This window comes from Bombina bombina, chromosome 4 (assembly GCF_027579735.1).
Source record: "Bombina bombina isolate aBomBom1 chromosome 4, aBomBom1.pri, whole genome shotgun sequence".
NCBI classification, from domain to species: Eukaryota; Metazoa; Chordata; class Amphibia; order Anura; family Bombinatoridae; genus Bombina; species Bombina bombina.
In genome coordinates this window covers 969,688,334-969,704,510 of record NC_069502.1, presented here as the reverse complement: position 1 = coordinate 969,704,510, position 16,177 = coordinate 969,688,334, and the positions used below count along the sequence as shown (strand labels likewise).

The window sequence follows — 16,177 nt, the reverse complement described above, 5'->3', positions numbered from 1 at the left end:
TGACTGGCACAGTGCACCTCGTGACGGATGGGGTTACGTTGTTTTTCACTTCCATATGCTAACTGTGTGTGAGAATCTAGCTTGTGGGTTGTCTGGTTCACAGGAGGTGGTGAGTGCCCCAGCCATTGGGGGTGTCAAAGGGTGCCAGTTAGTTTTACCTTTTTGTAATCCCAAGATTATGGAGGATTCGGATATGCGCGACACGGATGGCTCCGATACGGAGGATGTGTCTTATGATTAATATGAAATGGCCCGGGTAATTAATGCCCATCAGTTATGTTCCGGGTGCCGTTCTAGAGTACTCTCTTCTCCTGAGTCTGGGAGCTTAGAGGTTTCTATGACCCGTGAGGTGCGTGCCCAAGACCCTTTCCCGGCTACGCACGCAGGTGTCACTATGGCCTTCACTCGTTCTCCGGAGAGTGGCCTGTTTCCGCCAGAGGTCACGGCATGGTTCCGCATTACCATTTCTATGGCACTGTCTCATTTATATCTCCTAAGTGAAGTGTTTCTCTGATACTGTCCATGCTCCGTTAACCAAGGCCCATCGAGCTTTGGATCGCCCGATTCAGTTTGGTCTTCCGGGGAAACGTTGACCCCTGAGGCTTCAGGGGCCCTAGTCTCAGAGCTGAGGTCTCCAGCAGATTCGGCGAGGGATGATTTTGCCTTCCATTATAGGCTGGCTCGCCTTAGGGTTCTTTTAAGACATGTTTTGGCAATGTTAGACGATCCCAGTCCTTTTGGGTAGAGGGATCCGAGGCCATAGAAGTTGAATGGCAAAATGGATATGACAGTTAGTATGATATGTCTAGTTTAGGTATTAAAATAATTAACTTTTATTAAGATTCATTAAAGGGCCACTGTAAGTAAATATTTTCTATGCCTGTTACTAACTAACTACCCCAAATACACTTTTTATCAATAGCATTTCATTAACATATCTCTACCGTATATCAGAAATCTTGTCTGCAAATTTAATTGTTTTCCAAACCCACTCCGTGGGTATCCTTTGCTCTGTACCAATCCGTTTACAATACCTAGGTTTCAAAATGGCGCTTTAAACACAGTTATTGGTTTAAGTATTTTGAACATGCAGTGCTGAAAATAGTGGGCAGGATAACGTGACATCATCGGCGAATAAAAGATATAACTTTTAGAACAATATGAAACTTCGTTTTGGAGAAAATATAGGTCAGTAGGTTTTAATTAATGTTTATTAATTTTAATATGTTAGTTGTTAAGCTTAAAAATTATAACAGAAAGTAATCCTTTAAGAGTGATAAATATCACCCATTCATCCCAATCATGAGATATATAACAATTGAAACATAAGATAAAACCAATGATTAACAAAATACTCCTTACAGTGTACAGAAGTCTTGGGGTAAAAGCCTCCCTGTATTCCTGGCCGATAACTGGAAACTCGGCTTCAGGTGACAGAAGCAAACCCCCCAGGGCTTCTAATGGTACGTGAAACTAGTAAGGGGGAAAAAATAGAACAGAGTGAGTTCATGTGAACCCCACAATATTCTAGGTCCTCTGCATAAGGCTAGGGATACAAATCATTGTACATTGTACCGCAGAGTGTGATAGGTCAATGAAAGGGGTGTGATTGAGACACGCTACTGATTGGCCATGATACGGATAGGGAAAGGTTTTTAAAGAAGCCGTCTCTGACATTCAGCAAAAACACCCCATTACATGACATTACGAACTGACACACATTGAAAAAGGCCAGCTCTATGGCCGAAACGCGTTTGTGGGGTTCACATGAACTCACTCTGTTCTATTTTTTCACCCTTACTAGTTTCACGTACCATTAGAAGCCCTGGGGGGTTTGCCTCTGTCACCTGAAACCGAGTTTCCAGTTATCGGCCAGGAATACAGGGAGGCTTTTACCCCAAGACTTCTGTACACTGTAAGGAGTGTTTTGTTAATCATTGGTTTTATCTTAAATAAATCTTAATAAAAGTTAATTATTTTAATACCTAAACTAGACATATCATACTAACTGTTTAAATACAGTAATTTACTATTATAGTAGTTTTGAGTGCTAACAACCCCTCCTTTTGTCCAATCCTTTCCCTCCCCTCTTATTCAACTAGTATATTTAGGGGTAGCACCGAGGTTTATACCTTTTAGACTCCTAGTCTTTATTGACACTGTGCCAATTAATGTTTCATTTTTCCAAAATTGATATGACGTTAGGGGATGAAGCAATCTTCTTATCGTCTTCATTTTATTTTTTTATATGTTTTTCGGTTCCCTTCTGAGCTTGGGTGAATGGGACCTCTATTCAGCTGGTCCTGTTGTCATTCTTATTCACCTTGGGCGTTCACCCGATGGGTGCTGCCTTTCATTTTATTTTTGATCCGGATGGATGTGTTTATTTTGTTTATCCTTGAGCTCAGTTTTTCTTTGGAACTGATACTTGTGACTCGTGGTCACGCGGGCACTCCCTCAGGAGTTGCGCACTTGTTGAATATTAGAATTTTCGTTTTCTAGTTCATTTATCGATCCTTCGGGGCAAACTTTCTTGGACCTTGAACAGTTCCAGAGGGCTTTTATTACAGGCTGGTACTGATTGGGCACTTTTTCAGACGTTACCAGGGTTTATGTCACCTTCGTGGTGCTGAGGATACCTCTAGGCGTATTCTATGGACTCCGGGCTCGGAATCTACTGATGTATGAGGCCTGTGGTTTATATGCCATTTCTCCAGACGGAGGATTGTGCGTAGCACTCTAAGGGTGGTCGATTCGGCTACTCACCTGGGTTATGGTTCTGCTTCAACAGATGACTCTAGGTTCTTCAGGTCCCCGAGACTTAGAACCATTATTTCCTTTAAATGGAAGTTGGGATATGTGTGTGACCTGTTTGGTCTGATGTGCTGGGGTATTAACGTTTGGTTTTCACTCAAGGATCTTCTGGATGTTGATTCGTTAGCCTAATGCATTCTTTCTCACGATGGCGGAGCTTCATCCTTCCCCACTTTTAGGGGGGGGGGATCGTCTGGTTGAGTATGCGAGCACGGGTTTCTCTGTTACGAGTCATGTTACTCTGAGAGGGTGTGTGCAGGAGTTCCCTGCCTTCTGTGGGAGTTGCAACTCCAAAATTTGCCTGCTCAAGGTAGTTTTCCTTGAATAATAGCTTTTTCAAGCTCTCTGACTGTTGTCTATTTCAGCTCATCCCTCGGGCTGACTACGATCTTTGCCGTTCGGGTGCATTGCATACTCGATGTTATGCTAGCCTTGGGGCTTGTCAGTAGCGCTGTCGAGGTCGGGTCAGGCAGTTGTCCCTTTTTCCTAGATACTCCGTTTGGAGTTTTTGTGGGCGATGCCTTCCGTTTCTTCTCTGAGATGGCGAGCAGGGACCTGGATATCATTTCCTTCGAGTATTGATGTTATCCTGCCTGGGTATCACGTGTTACTGCTTGCATACGATATTTCTTATGATCCATTTCACTGGATGCTGATTCTCAGACTGTTCAAGAGTCCTTCGTGACTCTTGAGTTTGAGGCTATCTAGATCGACAGATCTACGAACTTTAGAGGTGCGCTCCTCCTTGGAGGAGGCAGTTAGGGTTCTCTCTGAGATTGGATTTTTTTTTCATCGTCCCTTGTCGAGAACCCTGGTCTAGTCCTCGTCTCTCTGTGAATGGGTGTGGATGGATCAGTTCTCACTTGAAATTGTGGTCCTGTAAGCCCTCTTTGTTGGGGCTAGGGCTCTGTGAGAGATGACTGTGGCTCAGGCTTTTGGCTTTTCTGATAGGTCCCTACCTGTCTTCTGGTGCATTCATGATGTTCCTGTAGACTCCAGGCAATTTCAACTGGGTTTGGCGATGTGGCCGAGAGGTCTCGCCTCTATGATAGTTTTTTTTTCCCCATTGTTCATTCCCTTCTCTTTCAGAGTAGGGTTTGGGTTCTCCGGGTTTGGAATTACCTTACTATCGTGGAGTCCTGGGGGTCCTTGGTCCTGCCTCGCAGTTTTTTTTTTCCAATCCTGTGTTTTGGGTTCCTGGGAGGAGAGCTGTGATGGAATGGTTCCTCTGTTCCGGCAGCAGGAGACTGAGGGTTTTGCTCTCGTGAGGGCTTCTACTACGCGTATCCAATATATGGATGCTGAGGCTCTTGGCTTCTTCCCTTGGGAAGTGCGCCTTTTTTTGCCCATGACTGCGACTAGGGGGTCTCGTACCCGAGCACAATGTTCTTTGTCTCTCGGTAGCATGCAGTTTGTAGCAGCAGTCCAACAGGGGATTTTGTTCCTCTTTGATCCTCTCTTCTCTCCTGTAGTCTGGGACTCTTGTCTTCGGTCTTTTGACTAGCCTTTGGGCTGGGACCGTTATCCCGGAGGAAGGTTAGGGATCTGTTACTCTACGCAGTGTTGACCGTTTCTGCTGTTGGCCTTCCTTGAGGGGGGACTCTGGATGTCCTCCTTTCTTCTGGCGTCTGGTGCCAGGAGGGGGGGCTTCCTGGCACTATTCGGTGGGCTGTATGCCTTTGGAGCTGGACAGCTTGCTCAGCATAATATTGCACTGTGGCTACTCTGCGCTGTAGCAAACCGAGGGTTGCAAGTTCAATCCCAGCATGGTCTTCTCAGCCTTCTTTGAGGTTGATAAGATGAGCAGCGCCTTGAGTCCCTTAAGGGGGATTAGCCGTGCTTTACAAGATCATTCATGTTTTACTGGAACCATCCAACGCGATTTGCTTAGTGATGGTGTATCCAGTTACAGATACTTGCTTTTGTCTGGATGCTAACTAGCTTGTTGCACCTTTAGGAGGTTTTGAGTTAGCGATAGGGTCCGCCTTTCTTTTAGAGGCTGGTCTTTGAGAGCTCTTGTTCACACGTTTTGAGTTCTCTGCGAGAGCTCTGTTCTAGCTGCTGGGATATTTATCCTGTTCCTGCTGTCTCCACCCATCTAGCCTCCAGATCTAGATATGTTATGGAGCTTCGGGGGTACCTTAGGGTATGGTATTAGATTGGGGGACATGAGGGATTCCTCAAGTCCTTTTGAGGACATATTCCCTGTATGGATCTTTTTCTTTTTTTTTTTTGGGTCCTTGTGTTCTAGGGAGTTTGTCTCCCTGGGCATTGCCTTTGTAAGGACAACAATGGGATGCTTTTATGTGTTGAGTGGGAAAAGTTACTTTGGATTTCCTGGTCTCAGGTTCCCTTTTGGGGGGCAGATGCGGTCCTTATCTTTAGCCGGGTACCTTCTTGGGCGTCGTGTCCCATGGGGCTGACGCTTCGGAGGTTGTTTGGACCTGACGGACTCTGGGTCTGAGTGGTCTCTAGTTAGGCTGTGCCGGTGGTGTAACTGATGTGAAATGACCTGGGCTCGGGTTTTTCTCTGCGTCATTTGTACTTAATTTTCTTTTTTGGGTGTTGAGTAATTCAGGCTGTGGTGCCTTTCGAAGGGGCCACCTTTTTTACCCACCTGTTATTGCATTCAGTGTCCTCTAGCTTGGAAATTGTTTTCCCAAAAGTAATGAATGCAGCTGTGGACTCTTACCTTTTAAGAAGAAAAAAATAAATTATGCTTATCTGATAATTTCATTTTCTTCTGAAGGGAAGAGTCCACAGCTCCTGTCTGTGTTTTTATCTCTATGGAGGCGGCTGTAAATTTTTTGTTCTTCTGGCACCTTTTTTTCACCCTGATATTTCTCCTACTGTTCCTTGTTCCCTTGGCAGAATGACTGGGGGATGAGGGAAGTTGGGGAGGTATTTAAGCCTTTGGCTGGGGTGTCTTTGCCTCCTCCTGGTGGCCAGGTTCTGAATTCCCAAAAGTAATGAATGCAACTGTGGACTCTTCCCTTCCGAAGAAAATTAAATGATCAGGTAAGCATAATCAGAGTAGGGTTTGGGTTCTCCGGGTTTGGAATTACCTTACTATCGTGGAGTCCTGGGGGTCCTTGGTCCTGCCTCGCAGTTTTTTTTTTCCAATCCTGTGTTTTGGGTTCCTGGGAGGAGAGCTGTGATGGAATGGTTCCTCTGTTCCGGCAGCAGGAGACTGAGGGTTTTGCTCTCGTGAGGGCTTCTACTACGCGTATCCAATATATGGATGCTGAGGCTCTTGGCTTCTTCCCTTGGGAAGTGTGCCTTTTTTTGCCCATGACTGCGACTAGGGGGTCTCGTACCCGAGCACAATGTTCTTTGTCTCTCGGTAGCATGCAGTTTGTAGCAGCAGTCCAACAGGGGATTTTGTTCCTCTTTGATCCTCTCTTCTCTCCTGTAGTCTGGGACTCTTGTCTTCGGTCTTTTGACTAGCCTTTGGGCTGGGACCGTTATCCCGGAGGAAGGTTAGGGATCTGTTACTCTACGCAGTGTTGACCGTTTCTGCTGTTGGCCTTCCTTGAGGGGGGACTCTGGATGTCCTCCTTTCTTCTGGCGTCTGGTGCCAGGAGGGGGGGCTTCCTGGCGCTATTCGGTGGGCTGTATGCCTTTGGAGCTGGACAGCTTGCTCAGCATAATATTGCACTGTGGCTACTCTGCGCTGTAGCAAACCGAGGGTTGCAAGTTCAATCCCAGCATGGTCTTCTCAGCCTTCTTTGAGGTTGATAAGATGAGCAGCGCCTTGAGTCCCTTAAGGGGGATTAGCCGTGCTTTACAAGATCATTCATGTTTTACTGGAACCATCCAACGCGATTTGCTTAGTGATGGTGTATCCAGTTACAGATACTTGCTTTTGTCTGGATGCTAACTAGCTTGTTGCACCTTTAGGAGGTTTTGAGTTAGCGATAGGGTCCGCCTTTCTTTTAGAGGCTGGTCTTTGAGAGCTCTTGTTCACACGTTTTGAGTTCTCTGCGAGAGCTCTGTTCTAGCTGCTGGGATATTTATCCTGTTCCTGCTGTCTCCACCCATCTAGCCTCCAGATCTAGATATGTTATGGAGCTTCGGGGGTACCTTAGGGTATGGTATTAGATTGGGGGACATGAGGGATTCCTCAAGTCCTTTTGAGGACATATTCCCTGTATGGATCTTTTTCTTCTTTTTTTTTTGGGTCCTTGTGTTCTAGGGAGTTTGTCTCCCTGGGCATTGCCTTTGTAAGGACAACAATGGGATGCTTTTATGTGTTGAGTGGGAAAAGTTACTTTGGATTTCCTGGTCTCAGGTTCCCTTTTGGGGGGCAGATGCGGTCCTTATCTTTAGCCGGGTACCTTCTTGGGCGTCGTGTCCCATGGGGCTGACGCTTCGGAGGTTGTTTGGACCTGACGGACTCTGGGTCTGAGTGGTCTCTAGTTAGGCTGTGCCGGTGGTGTAACTGATGTGAAATGACCTGGGCTCGGGTTTTTCTCTGCGTCATTTGTACTTAATTTTCTTTTTTGGGTGTTGAGTAATTCAGGCTGTGGTGCCTTTCGAAGGGGCCACCTTTTTTACCCACCTGTTATTGCATTCAGTGTCCTCTAGCTTGGAAATTGTTTTCCCAAAAGTAATGAATGCAGCTGTGGACTCTTACCTTTTAAGAAGAAAAAAATAAATTATGCTTATCTGATAATTTCATTTTCTTCTGAAGGGAAGAGTCCACAGCTCCTGTCTGTGTTTTTATCTCTATGGAGGCGGCTGTAAATTTTTTGTTCTTCTGGCACCTTTTTTTCACCCTGATATTTCTCCTACTGTTCCTTGTTCCCTTGGCAGAATGACTGGGGGATGAGGGAAGTTGGGGAGGTATTTAAGCCTTTGGCTGGGGTGTCTTTGCCTCCTCCTGGTGGCCAGGTTCTGAATTCCCAAAAGTAATGAATGCAACTGTGGACTCTTCCCTTCCGAAGAAAATTAAATGATCAGGTAAGCATAATTTATGTTTTTTTAATAACAAAAAAAAGCATTTTTAAGCATTTATCGCTTCATTGTGTATTCTTGTGTCTTTTGTATAGCTCTACTTGGAAAGAGTAGATTATTGAGGTTTTGGCTAGGAGATACGTTCACAGGTATCATGTTTTTTTTTACAAAAGATTGACAAGAAAATGTATTTAATCAGCACAGGAACATTTGTTTACAAAAAAACTAAATAAAAAAAAACTAAATTTTGCATTTTTGGAATTGGCTTCTGTTAGATGGAACAAAGAACAATAATGAGTACAATTACTTTTTAATAATAACAATTTAAATATATAAAATGAATAATAAATCCTTTGGCATTCATAGCTAGAGGTTCTTCTGACACTCCATACAAGCAAGATCAGCATGTGCACCCAACCTAAAAGGCTCTTCCCATAAACATAGTTCTGTATCGCAATGAAGCCTTTGGTCACTACAATGGGCAGCCATATTTAGCAGGAGTTCCTTGAGTTAGGTACCCACAGGCAGCTGCTTGCTGGTAAATGCAACCCTAGATTCACCAAAACAGAACAACTCAACAATAATTTACTAAACTAAAAAGCTAACAATTATGTAATTAGTAGTCACCACTGTTTGTAATTGTAATTACTTTGTTTGATTACATATTCATTTTAGAAGGGCTGGTGCACATTGTTCTAAGCTTATAAAAAATAATATAAATATACTATAACTTTAATACAATATATATATATATATATATATATATATATATATATATATATATATATATATATAAAATACAATACAACATAATATAATTCATTTAATAACAACTTGAAGTTAAATTAAATTAGGATGTTTAGAAGGGATAAACATTTTCTCTTTCTTAGAGCATATCTGTTCACCTATAACTCAATAAGTAAAGTTTTCTTCTGACAAATTAAAGATTAATTAAATAAATACAAAGTTAGTGAACACTTACCACAATAAGTGCAATGACAGACAGTGTGTAGTAAGAGGCATCTCGTAACAAAGACCATGAAGACAGAACAACAACCTGAGGGGGAAAAATAGGTAGAACTCAGCAATGCACACAATGTAATATGGTCTTTTACAATAAATATGGCATCTGAAAAAACTGAAATATTAATCCAGGGGGAAAAAAGTGATATGAATGTATTAAGGTCTTCTTGTAGTTTATTTAAAGCAATAATAAATTCATAATTCATTTTCCCATCAAGTGAAAACTAATGTCGGATTTTGCTTAAGTGCTAAACTGGTAATAATTTCATATCTATTTTAATAATGAAACTGATCATATATTAAGCATACGTTTCTATTCCCATTACATCCTAGGAAAGAGCTCCACATAGGTAAGAAACCTACACCAAAACAGAGTTAATTTGTATTTATTGGAATTCTGATTTCCTATTTATACCCAAAAATATACCATTACCAATTAAAAAAAAAAAAAGATTTATATATTGAGATATATATATATATATATATATATATATATATATATATATATATATATATACATACATACACACAGTATCTCACAAAAGTGAGTACACCCCTTACATTTTTGTAATTATTTTATTTTATCTATTCATGTGAAAACACTGATGAAATGACACTTTGCTACAATGTAAAGTAGTGAGTGTACAGCCTGTATAACAGTGTAAATTTGCAGTCCCCTCAAAATAACTCAACACACAGCCATTAATGTCTAAACCGTTGGCAACAAAAGTAAGTACACCACTAAGTGGAAATGTCCAAATTGGACCCAAAGTGTCAATATTTTGTGTGGCCACCATTATTTTTCAGCACTGCCTTAACCCTCTTGGGCATGGAGTTGACTAGAGCTTCACAGGTTGCCACTGGATTCCTCTTCCCCTCCTCCATGACGACATCACAGAACTGGTGGATGTTAGAGACCTTGCGCTCTCCCACCTTCTGTTTGAGGATGCCCCATAGATGCTAAATAGGGTTTAGGTCTGGAGACATGCTTGGCCAGTCCATCACCTTTACCCTCAGCTTCTTTAGCAAAGCAGTGGTCATCTTGGAGGTGTGTTTGGGGTCGTTATCATGTTGGAATACTGCCCTGTGGCCCAGTCTCCGAACGGAGGGGATCATGCTATGCTTCAGTATGTCACAGTACATGTTGGCATTCATGGTTCCCTCAATGAACTGTAGCTCCCAATTTTCTGGCAGCACTCATGCAGGCCCAGACCATGACACTCCCACCACCATGCTTGACTGTAGGCAAGACACACTTGTCTTTGTACTCCTCACCTGGTTGCCGCCACACATGCTTGACACCATCTGAACCAAATAAGTTTATCTTGGTCTCATCGGACCACAGGACATGGTTCCAGTAATCCATGTCCTTATTCTGCTTGTCTTCAGCAAACTGTTTACGGGCTTTCTTGTGCATCATCTTTAGAAGAGGCTTCCTGCTGGGACGACAGCCATGCAGACCAATTTGATGCAGTGTGCAGTGTATGTTCTAAGCACTGACAGGATGACCCCCCCACCCCTGCTGGCAGCACTCATATGTCTATTTCCCAAAGAAAACCTCTGGATATGACGCTGAGCACGTGCACTCAACTTCTTTGGTCAACCATGGTGAGGCCTGTTCTGAGTGGAACCTGTCCTGTGAAACCGCTGTATGATCTTGCCCACTGTGCTGCAGCTCAGTTTCAGGGTCTTGGCAATCTTCTTATAGCCTAGGCCATCTTTATGTAGAGCAACAATTCTTTTTTTCAGATCCTCAGAGAGTTCTTTGCCATGAGGTGCCATGTTTAACTTCCAGTGACCAGTATGAGAGAGTGTGAGAGCGATAACACCAAATTTAACACACCTGTTCCCCATTCACACCTGAGACCTTGTAACACTAGCAAGTCACATGACACTGGGGAGGAAAAATGGCTAATTGGGCCCAATTTTGACATTTCCACTTAGGGGTGTACTCACTTTTGTTGCCAACGATTTAGACATTAATGGCTGTGTGTTGAGATATTTTGAGGGCAAAGCAAATTTACACTGTTATACAGGCTGTGCACTCACTACTTTACATTGCAGCAAAGTATAATTTCTTCAGTGTTGTCACATGAAAAGATATAATAAAATATTTACAAAAATGTGTGGGGTGTACTCACTTTTGTGATATACTGTATGTATAGTATATATATATATATATTTTTGTGTATATATATATATATATATATATATATGCGCTACAGAATCTGTTAGTGCTCTACAAAATAACGATAATAATAATAAAATAAATAAATATATATATATATATACATACAGCATATATACATACACAAAATATTTTAAATATAGTGCACTCTCACCTAATAGTCATCTGCCAGGGTGCCTACAGGTTAGTATAAATAAGAAGGGGGGGGCACTATATGAATACCATTAAGATTTAGCTTAGTGACTACATAAGATACAAATAAGAATAATTCATTAATACGAATCTAAAAACAACAAATATAAATATACATATGAATAAACAAAAGAAGAGAAGAATATACAACTCCACCACTATTTGTTTGATGAAATAATCACTCATAATACAACTACATTTTAAGATCATCCCCTGTAATGCTAATAATAAACTTGAGAACAGCACCCCTTGAATAAAGGAACATATTACCCAAATGCTGAAAGTGAAGCAATATATATGTAAAAAAACTGACTACAAAATATTGCATGAACATCCATATGAAAAAAAGAAATAGATGGTATATCAAAAGGTCCCCAGTACTCACATTGGGCCTGATTACGAATGGAGTGCAAATGTTTGCGCATGAGCGATAACAGAATTTATGCTTACCTGATAAATTACTTTCTCCAACGGTGTGTCCGGTCCACGGCGTCATCCTTACTTGTAGGATATTCTCTTCCCCAACAGGAAATGGCAAAGAGTCCCAGCAAAGCTGGCCATATAGTCCCTCCTAGGCTCCGCCCACCCCAGTCATTCGACCGACAGACAGGAGGAAATATATATAGGAGAAACCATATGGTACCGTGGTTACTGTAGTTAGAGAAAATAATTCATCAGACCTGATTAAAAAACCAGGGCGGGCCGTGGACTGGACACACCGTTGGAGAAAGTAATTTATCAGGTAAGCATAAATTCTGTTTCCTCCAACATTGGTGTGTCCGGTCCACGGCGTCATCCTTACTTGTGGGAACCAATACCAAAGCTTTAGGACACGGATGAAGGGAGGGAGCAAATCAGGTTACCTAAACGGAAGGCACCACAGCTTGCAAAACCTTTCTCCCAAAAATAGCCTCCGAAGAAGCAAAAGTATCAAATTTGTAAAATTTGGCAAAAGTGTGCAGTGAAGACCAAGTCGCTGCCTTACATATCTGGTCAACAGAAACCTCGTTCTTGAAGGCCCATGTGGAAGCCACAGCCCTAGTGGAGTGAGCTGTGATTCTTTCAGGAGGCTGCCGTCCGGCAGTCTCATAAGCCAATCGGATAATGCTTTTAAGCCAAAAGGAAAGAGAGGTAGAAGTCGCTTTTTGACCTCTCCTTTTACCAGAATAAACAACAAACAAGGAAGATGTTTGTCTGAAATCTTTAGTAGCCTCTAAATAGAACTTTAGAGCACGGACAACGTCCAAATTGTGTAACAAACGTTCCTTCTTTGAAACTGGATTCGGACACAAAGAAGGTACAACTATCTCCTGGTTAATATTTTTGTTAGAAACAACTTTAGGAAGAAAAGCAGGCTTAGTACGCAAAACCACCTTATCTGCATGGAACACCAGATAGGGCGGAGAACACTGCAGAGCAGATAACTCTGAAACTCTTCTAGCAGAAGAAATTGCAACTAAAAACAAAACTTTCCAAGATAGTAACTTAATATCTATGGAATGTAAAGGTTCAAACGGAACCCCTTGAAGAACTGAAAGAACTAGATTTAGACTCCAGGGAGGAGTCAAAGGTCTGTAAACAGGCTTGATCCTAACCAGAGCCTGAACAAATGCTTGAACATCTGGCACAGCTGCCAGTCTTTTGTGTAGTAAGACAGATAAAGCAGAGATCTGTCCCTTTAGAGAACCTGCAGATAATCCTTTCTCCAAACCTTCTTGTAGAAAGGAGAGAATCTTAGGAATTTTTATCTTATTCCATGGGAATCCTTTGGATTCACACCAACAGATATATTTTTTCCATATTTTATGGTAAATTTTTCTAGTTACAGGTTTTCTGGCCTGAACCAGAGTATCTATAACAGAATCTGAAAACCCACGCTTTGATAGAATCAAGCGTTCAATCTCCAAGCCGTCAGTTGGAGGGAGACCAGATTTGGATGTTCGAATGGACCCTGAACAAGAAGGTCCTGTCTCAAAGGTAGCTTCCATGGTGGAGCCGATGACATATTCACCAGGTCTGCATACCAAGTCCTGCGTGGCCACGCAGGAGCTATCAAGATCACCAAGGCCCTCTCCTGATTGATCCTGGCTACCAGCCTGGGAATGAGAGGAAACGGTGGGAATACATAAGCTAGGTTGAAGGTCCAAGGTGCTACTAGTGCATCTACTAGAGTCGCCTTGGGATCCCTGGATCTGGACCCGTAGCAAGGAACCTTGAAGTTCTGACGAGACGCCATCAGATCCATGTCTGGAATGCCCCATAATTGAGTTATTTGGGCAAAGATTTCCGGATGGAGTTCCCACTCCCCCGGATGGAATGTCTGACAACTCAGAAAATCCGCTTCCCAATTTTCCACTCCTGGGATGTGGATTGCAGACAAGTGGCAGGAGTGATCCTCCGCCCATTGAATTATTTTGGTCACTTCTTTCATCGCCAGGGAACTCCTTGTTCCCCCCTGATGATTGATATATGCAACGGTCGTCATGTTGTCTGATTGGAACCTTATGAATTTGGCCTTTGCTAGTTGAGGCCAAGCTCTGAGAGCATTGAATATCGCTCTCAGTTCCAGAATGTTTATCGGGAGAAGAGACTCTTCCCGAGACCATAGACCCTGAGCTTTCAGGGATTCCCAGACCGCGCCCCAGCCCACTAGACTGGCGTCGGTCGTGACAATGACCCACTCTGGTCTGCGGAAGCTCATTCCCTGGGACAGATGGTCCAGGGTCAGCCACCAACGGAGTGAATCTCTGGTCTTTTGATCTACTTGAATCATTGGAGACAAGTCTGTATAATCCCCATTCCACTGTTTGAGCATGCACAGTTGTAATGGTCTTAGATGAATTCGTGCAAAAGGAACTATGTCCATTATTGCAACCATCAATCCTACTACTTCCATGCACTGCGCTATGGAAGGACGAGGAACAGAATGAAGCACTTGACAAGAGCTTAGAAGTTTTGATTTTCTGACCTCTGTCAGAAAAATCCTCATTTCTAAGGAATCTATTATTGTTCCCAAGAAGGGAACTCTTGTCGACGGGGACAGAGAACTTTTTTCTTTGTTCACCTTCCATCCGTGAGATCTGAGAAAGGCTAGAACGATGTCCGTATGAGCCTTTGCTTTTGACAGGGACGACGCTTGTATTAGAATGTCGTCCAAGTAAGGTACTACTGCAATGCCCCTTGGTCTTAGAACCGCTAGAAGGGACCCTAGCACCTTTGTGAAAATCCTTGGAGCAGTGGCTAATCCGAATGGGAGGTCCACAAACTGGTAATGCTTGTCCAGAAAAGCGAACCTTAGGAACTGATGATGTTCTTTGTGGATAGGAATATGTAGGTACGCATCCTTTAGATCCACGGTAGTCATAAATTGACTTTCCTGGATGGTGGGTAGAATAGTTCGAATAGTTTCCATTTTGAACGATGGTACCCTGAGAAATTTGTTTAGGATCTTCAAATCCAAAATTGGTCTGAACGTTCCCTCTTTTTTGGGAACTACGAACAGATTGGAATAAAATCCCATTCCTTGTTCCTTTATTGGAACTGGGTGTATCACTCCCATCTTTAACAGGTCTTCTACACAATGTAAGAATGCCTGTCTCTTTATTTGGTTTGAGGATAAGTGAGACTTGTGGAACCTTCCCCTTGGGGGTAGTTCCTTGAATTCCAGGAGATAACCTTGAGAAACTATTTCTAGCGCCCAAGGATCCTGAACATCTCTTGCCCAAGCCTGAGCAAAGAGAGAGAGTCTGCCCCCCACTAGATCCGGTCCCGGATCGGGGGCTACTCCTTCATGCTGTTTTGTTAGCAGTGGCAGGCTTCTTGGCCTGCTTACCCTTATTCCAGCCTTGCATTGGTTTCCAGGCTGGTTTGGGTTGTGAGGCATTACCCTCTTGCTTAGAGGATGCAGAATTAGAGGGCGGTCCGTTTCTGCGAAAGGGACGAAAATTAGGCTTATTTTTAGCCTTAAAAGACCTATCCTGTGGAAGGGCGTGGCCCTTTCCCCCAGTGATGTCTGAAATAATCTCTTTCAATTCTGGTCCAAATAAAGTTTTACCTTTGAAAGGGATGTTAAGCAATTTTGTCTTGGATGACACATCCGCTGACCAAGACTTTAGCCAAAGCGCTCTGCGCGCCACGATAGCAAACCCTGAATTTTTCGCCGCTAATCTAGCTAATTGCAAAGCGGCATCTAAAATAAAAGAGTTAGCCAATTTAAGTGCGTGAACTCTGTCCATAACCTCCTCATATGGAGTTTCTCTACTGAGCGACTTTTCTAGTTCCTCGAACCAGAACCACGCTGCCGTAGTGACAGGAACAATGCATGAAATTGGTTGTAGAAGGTAGCCTTGCTGTACAAAAATCTTTTTAAGCAAACCTTCCAATTTTTTATCCATAGGATCTTTGAAAGCACAACTATCTTCGATAGGAATAGTAGTGCGTTTGTTTAGAGTAGAAACTGCCCCCTCGACCTTGGGGACTGTCTGCCATAAGTCCTTTCTGGGGTCGACCATAGGAAATAATTTCTTAAATATAGGGGGGGGAACAAAAGGTATGCCGGGCTTTTCCCACTCCTTATTTACTATGTCCGCCACCCGCTTGGGTATAGGAAAAGCGTCGGGGGGCACCGGAACCTCTAGGAACTTGTCCATCTTGCATAATTTCTCTGGAATGACCAAGTTGTCACAATCATCCAGAGTAGATAACACCTCCTTAAGCAATGCGCGGAGATGTTCTAATTTAAATTTAAATGTCACAACATCAGGTTCAGCTTGATGAGAAATTTTTCCTGAATCTGAGATTTCTCCATCAGACAAAACCTCCCTCATGGCCCCTTCAGATTGGTGTGAGGGTATGACAGAACAATTATCATCAGCGCCCTCTTGCTCTTCAGTGTTTAAAACAGAGCAATCGCGCTTTCTCTGATAAGTAGGCATTTTGGATAAAAGATTTGCTATGGAGTTATCCATTACAGCCGTTAATTGTTGCATGGTAATAAGTATTGGC

The 16,177-nt window shown here is 42.9% G+C and overlaps 1 protein-coding gene across 1 annotated transcript in view; it reads right to left on the bottom strand.

The window, feature by feature from the left end:
* SLC24A3 (solute carrier family 24 member 3) overlaps positions 1–16,177 on the bottom strand; it is a 905,365-nt gene that overhangs the window by 113,194 nt on the left and 775,994 nt on the right. Inside the window, exon 7 of the mRNA XM_053712005.1 lies at positions 8,753–8,827. Coding sequence (XP_053567980.1) covers positions 8,753–8,827 — 75 coding nt within the window. The remainder of the gene's footprint in view (positions 1–8,752; positions 8,828–16,177) is intronic.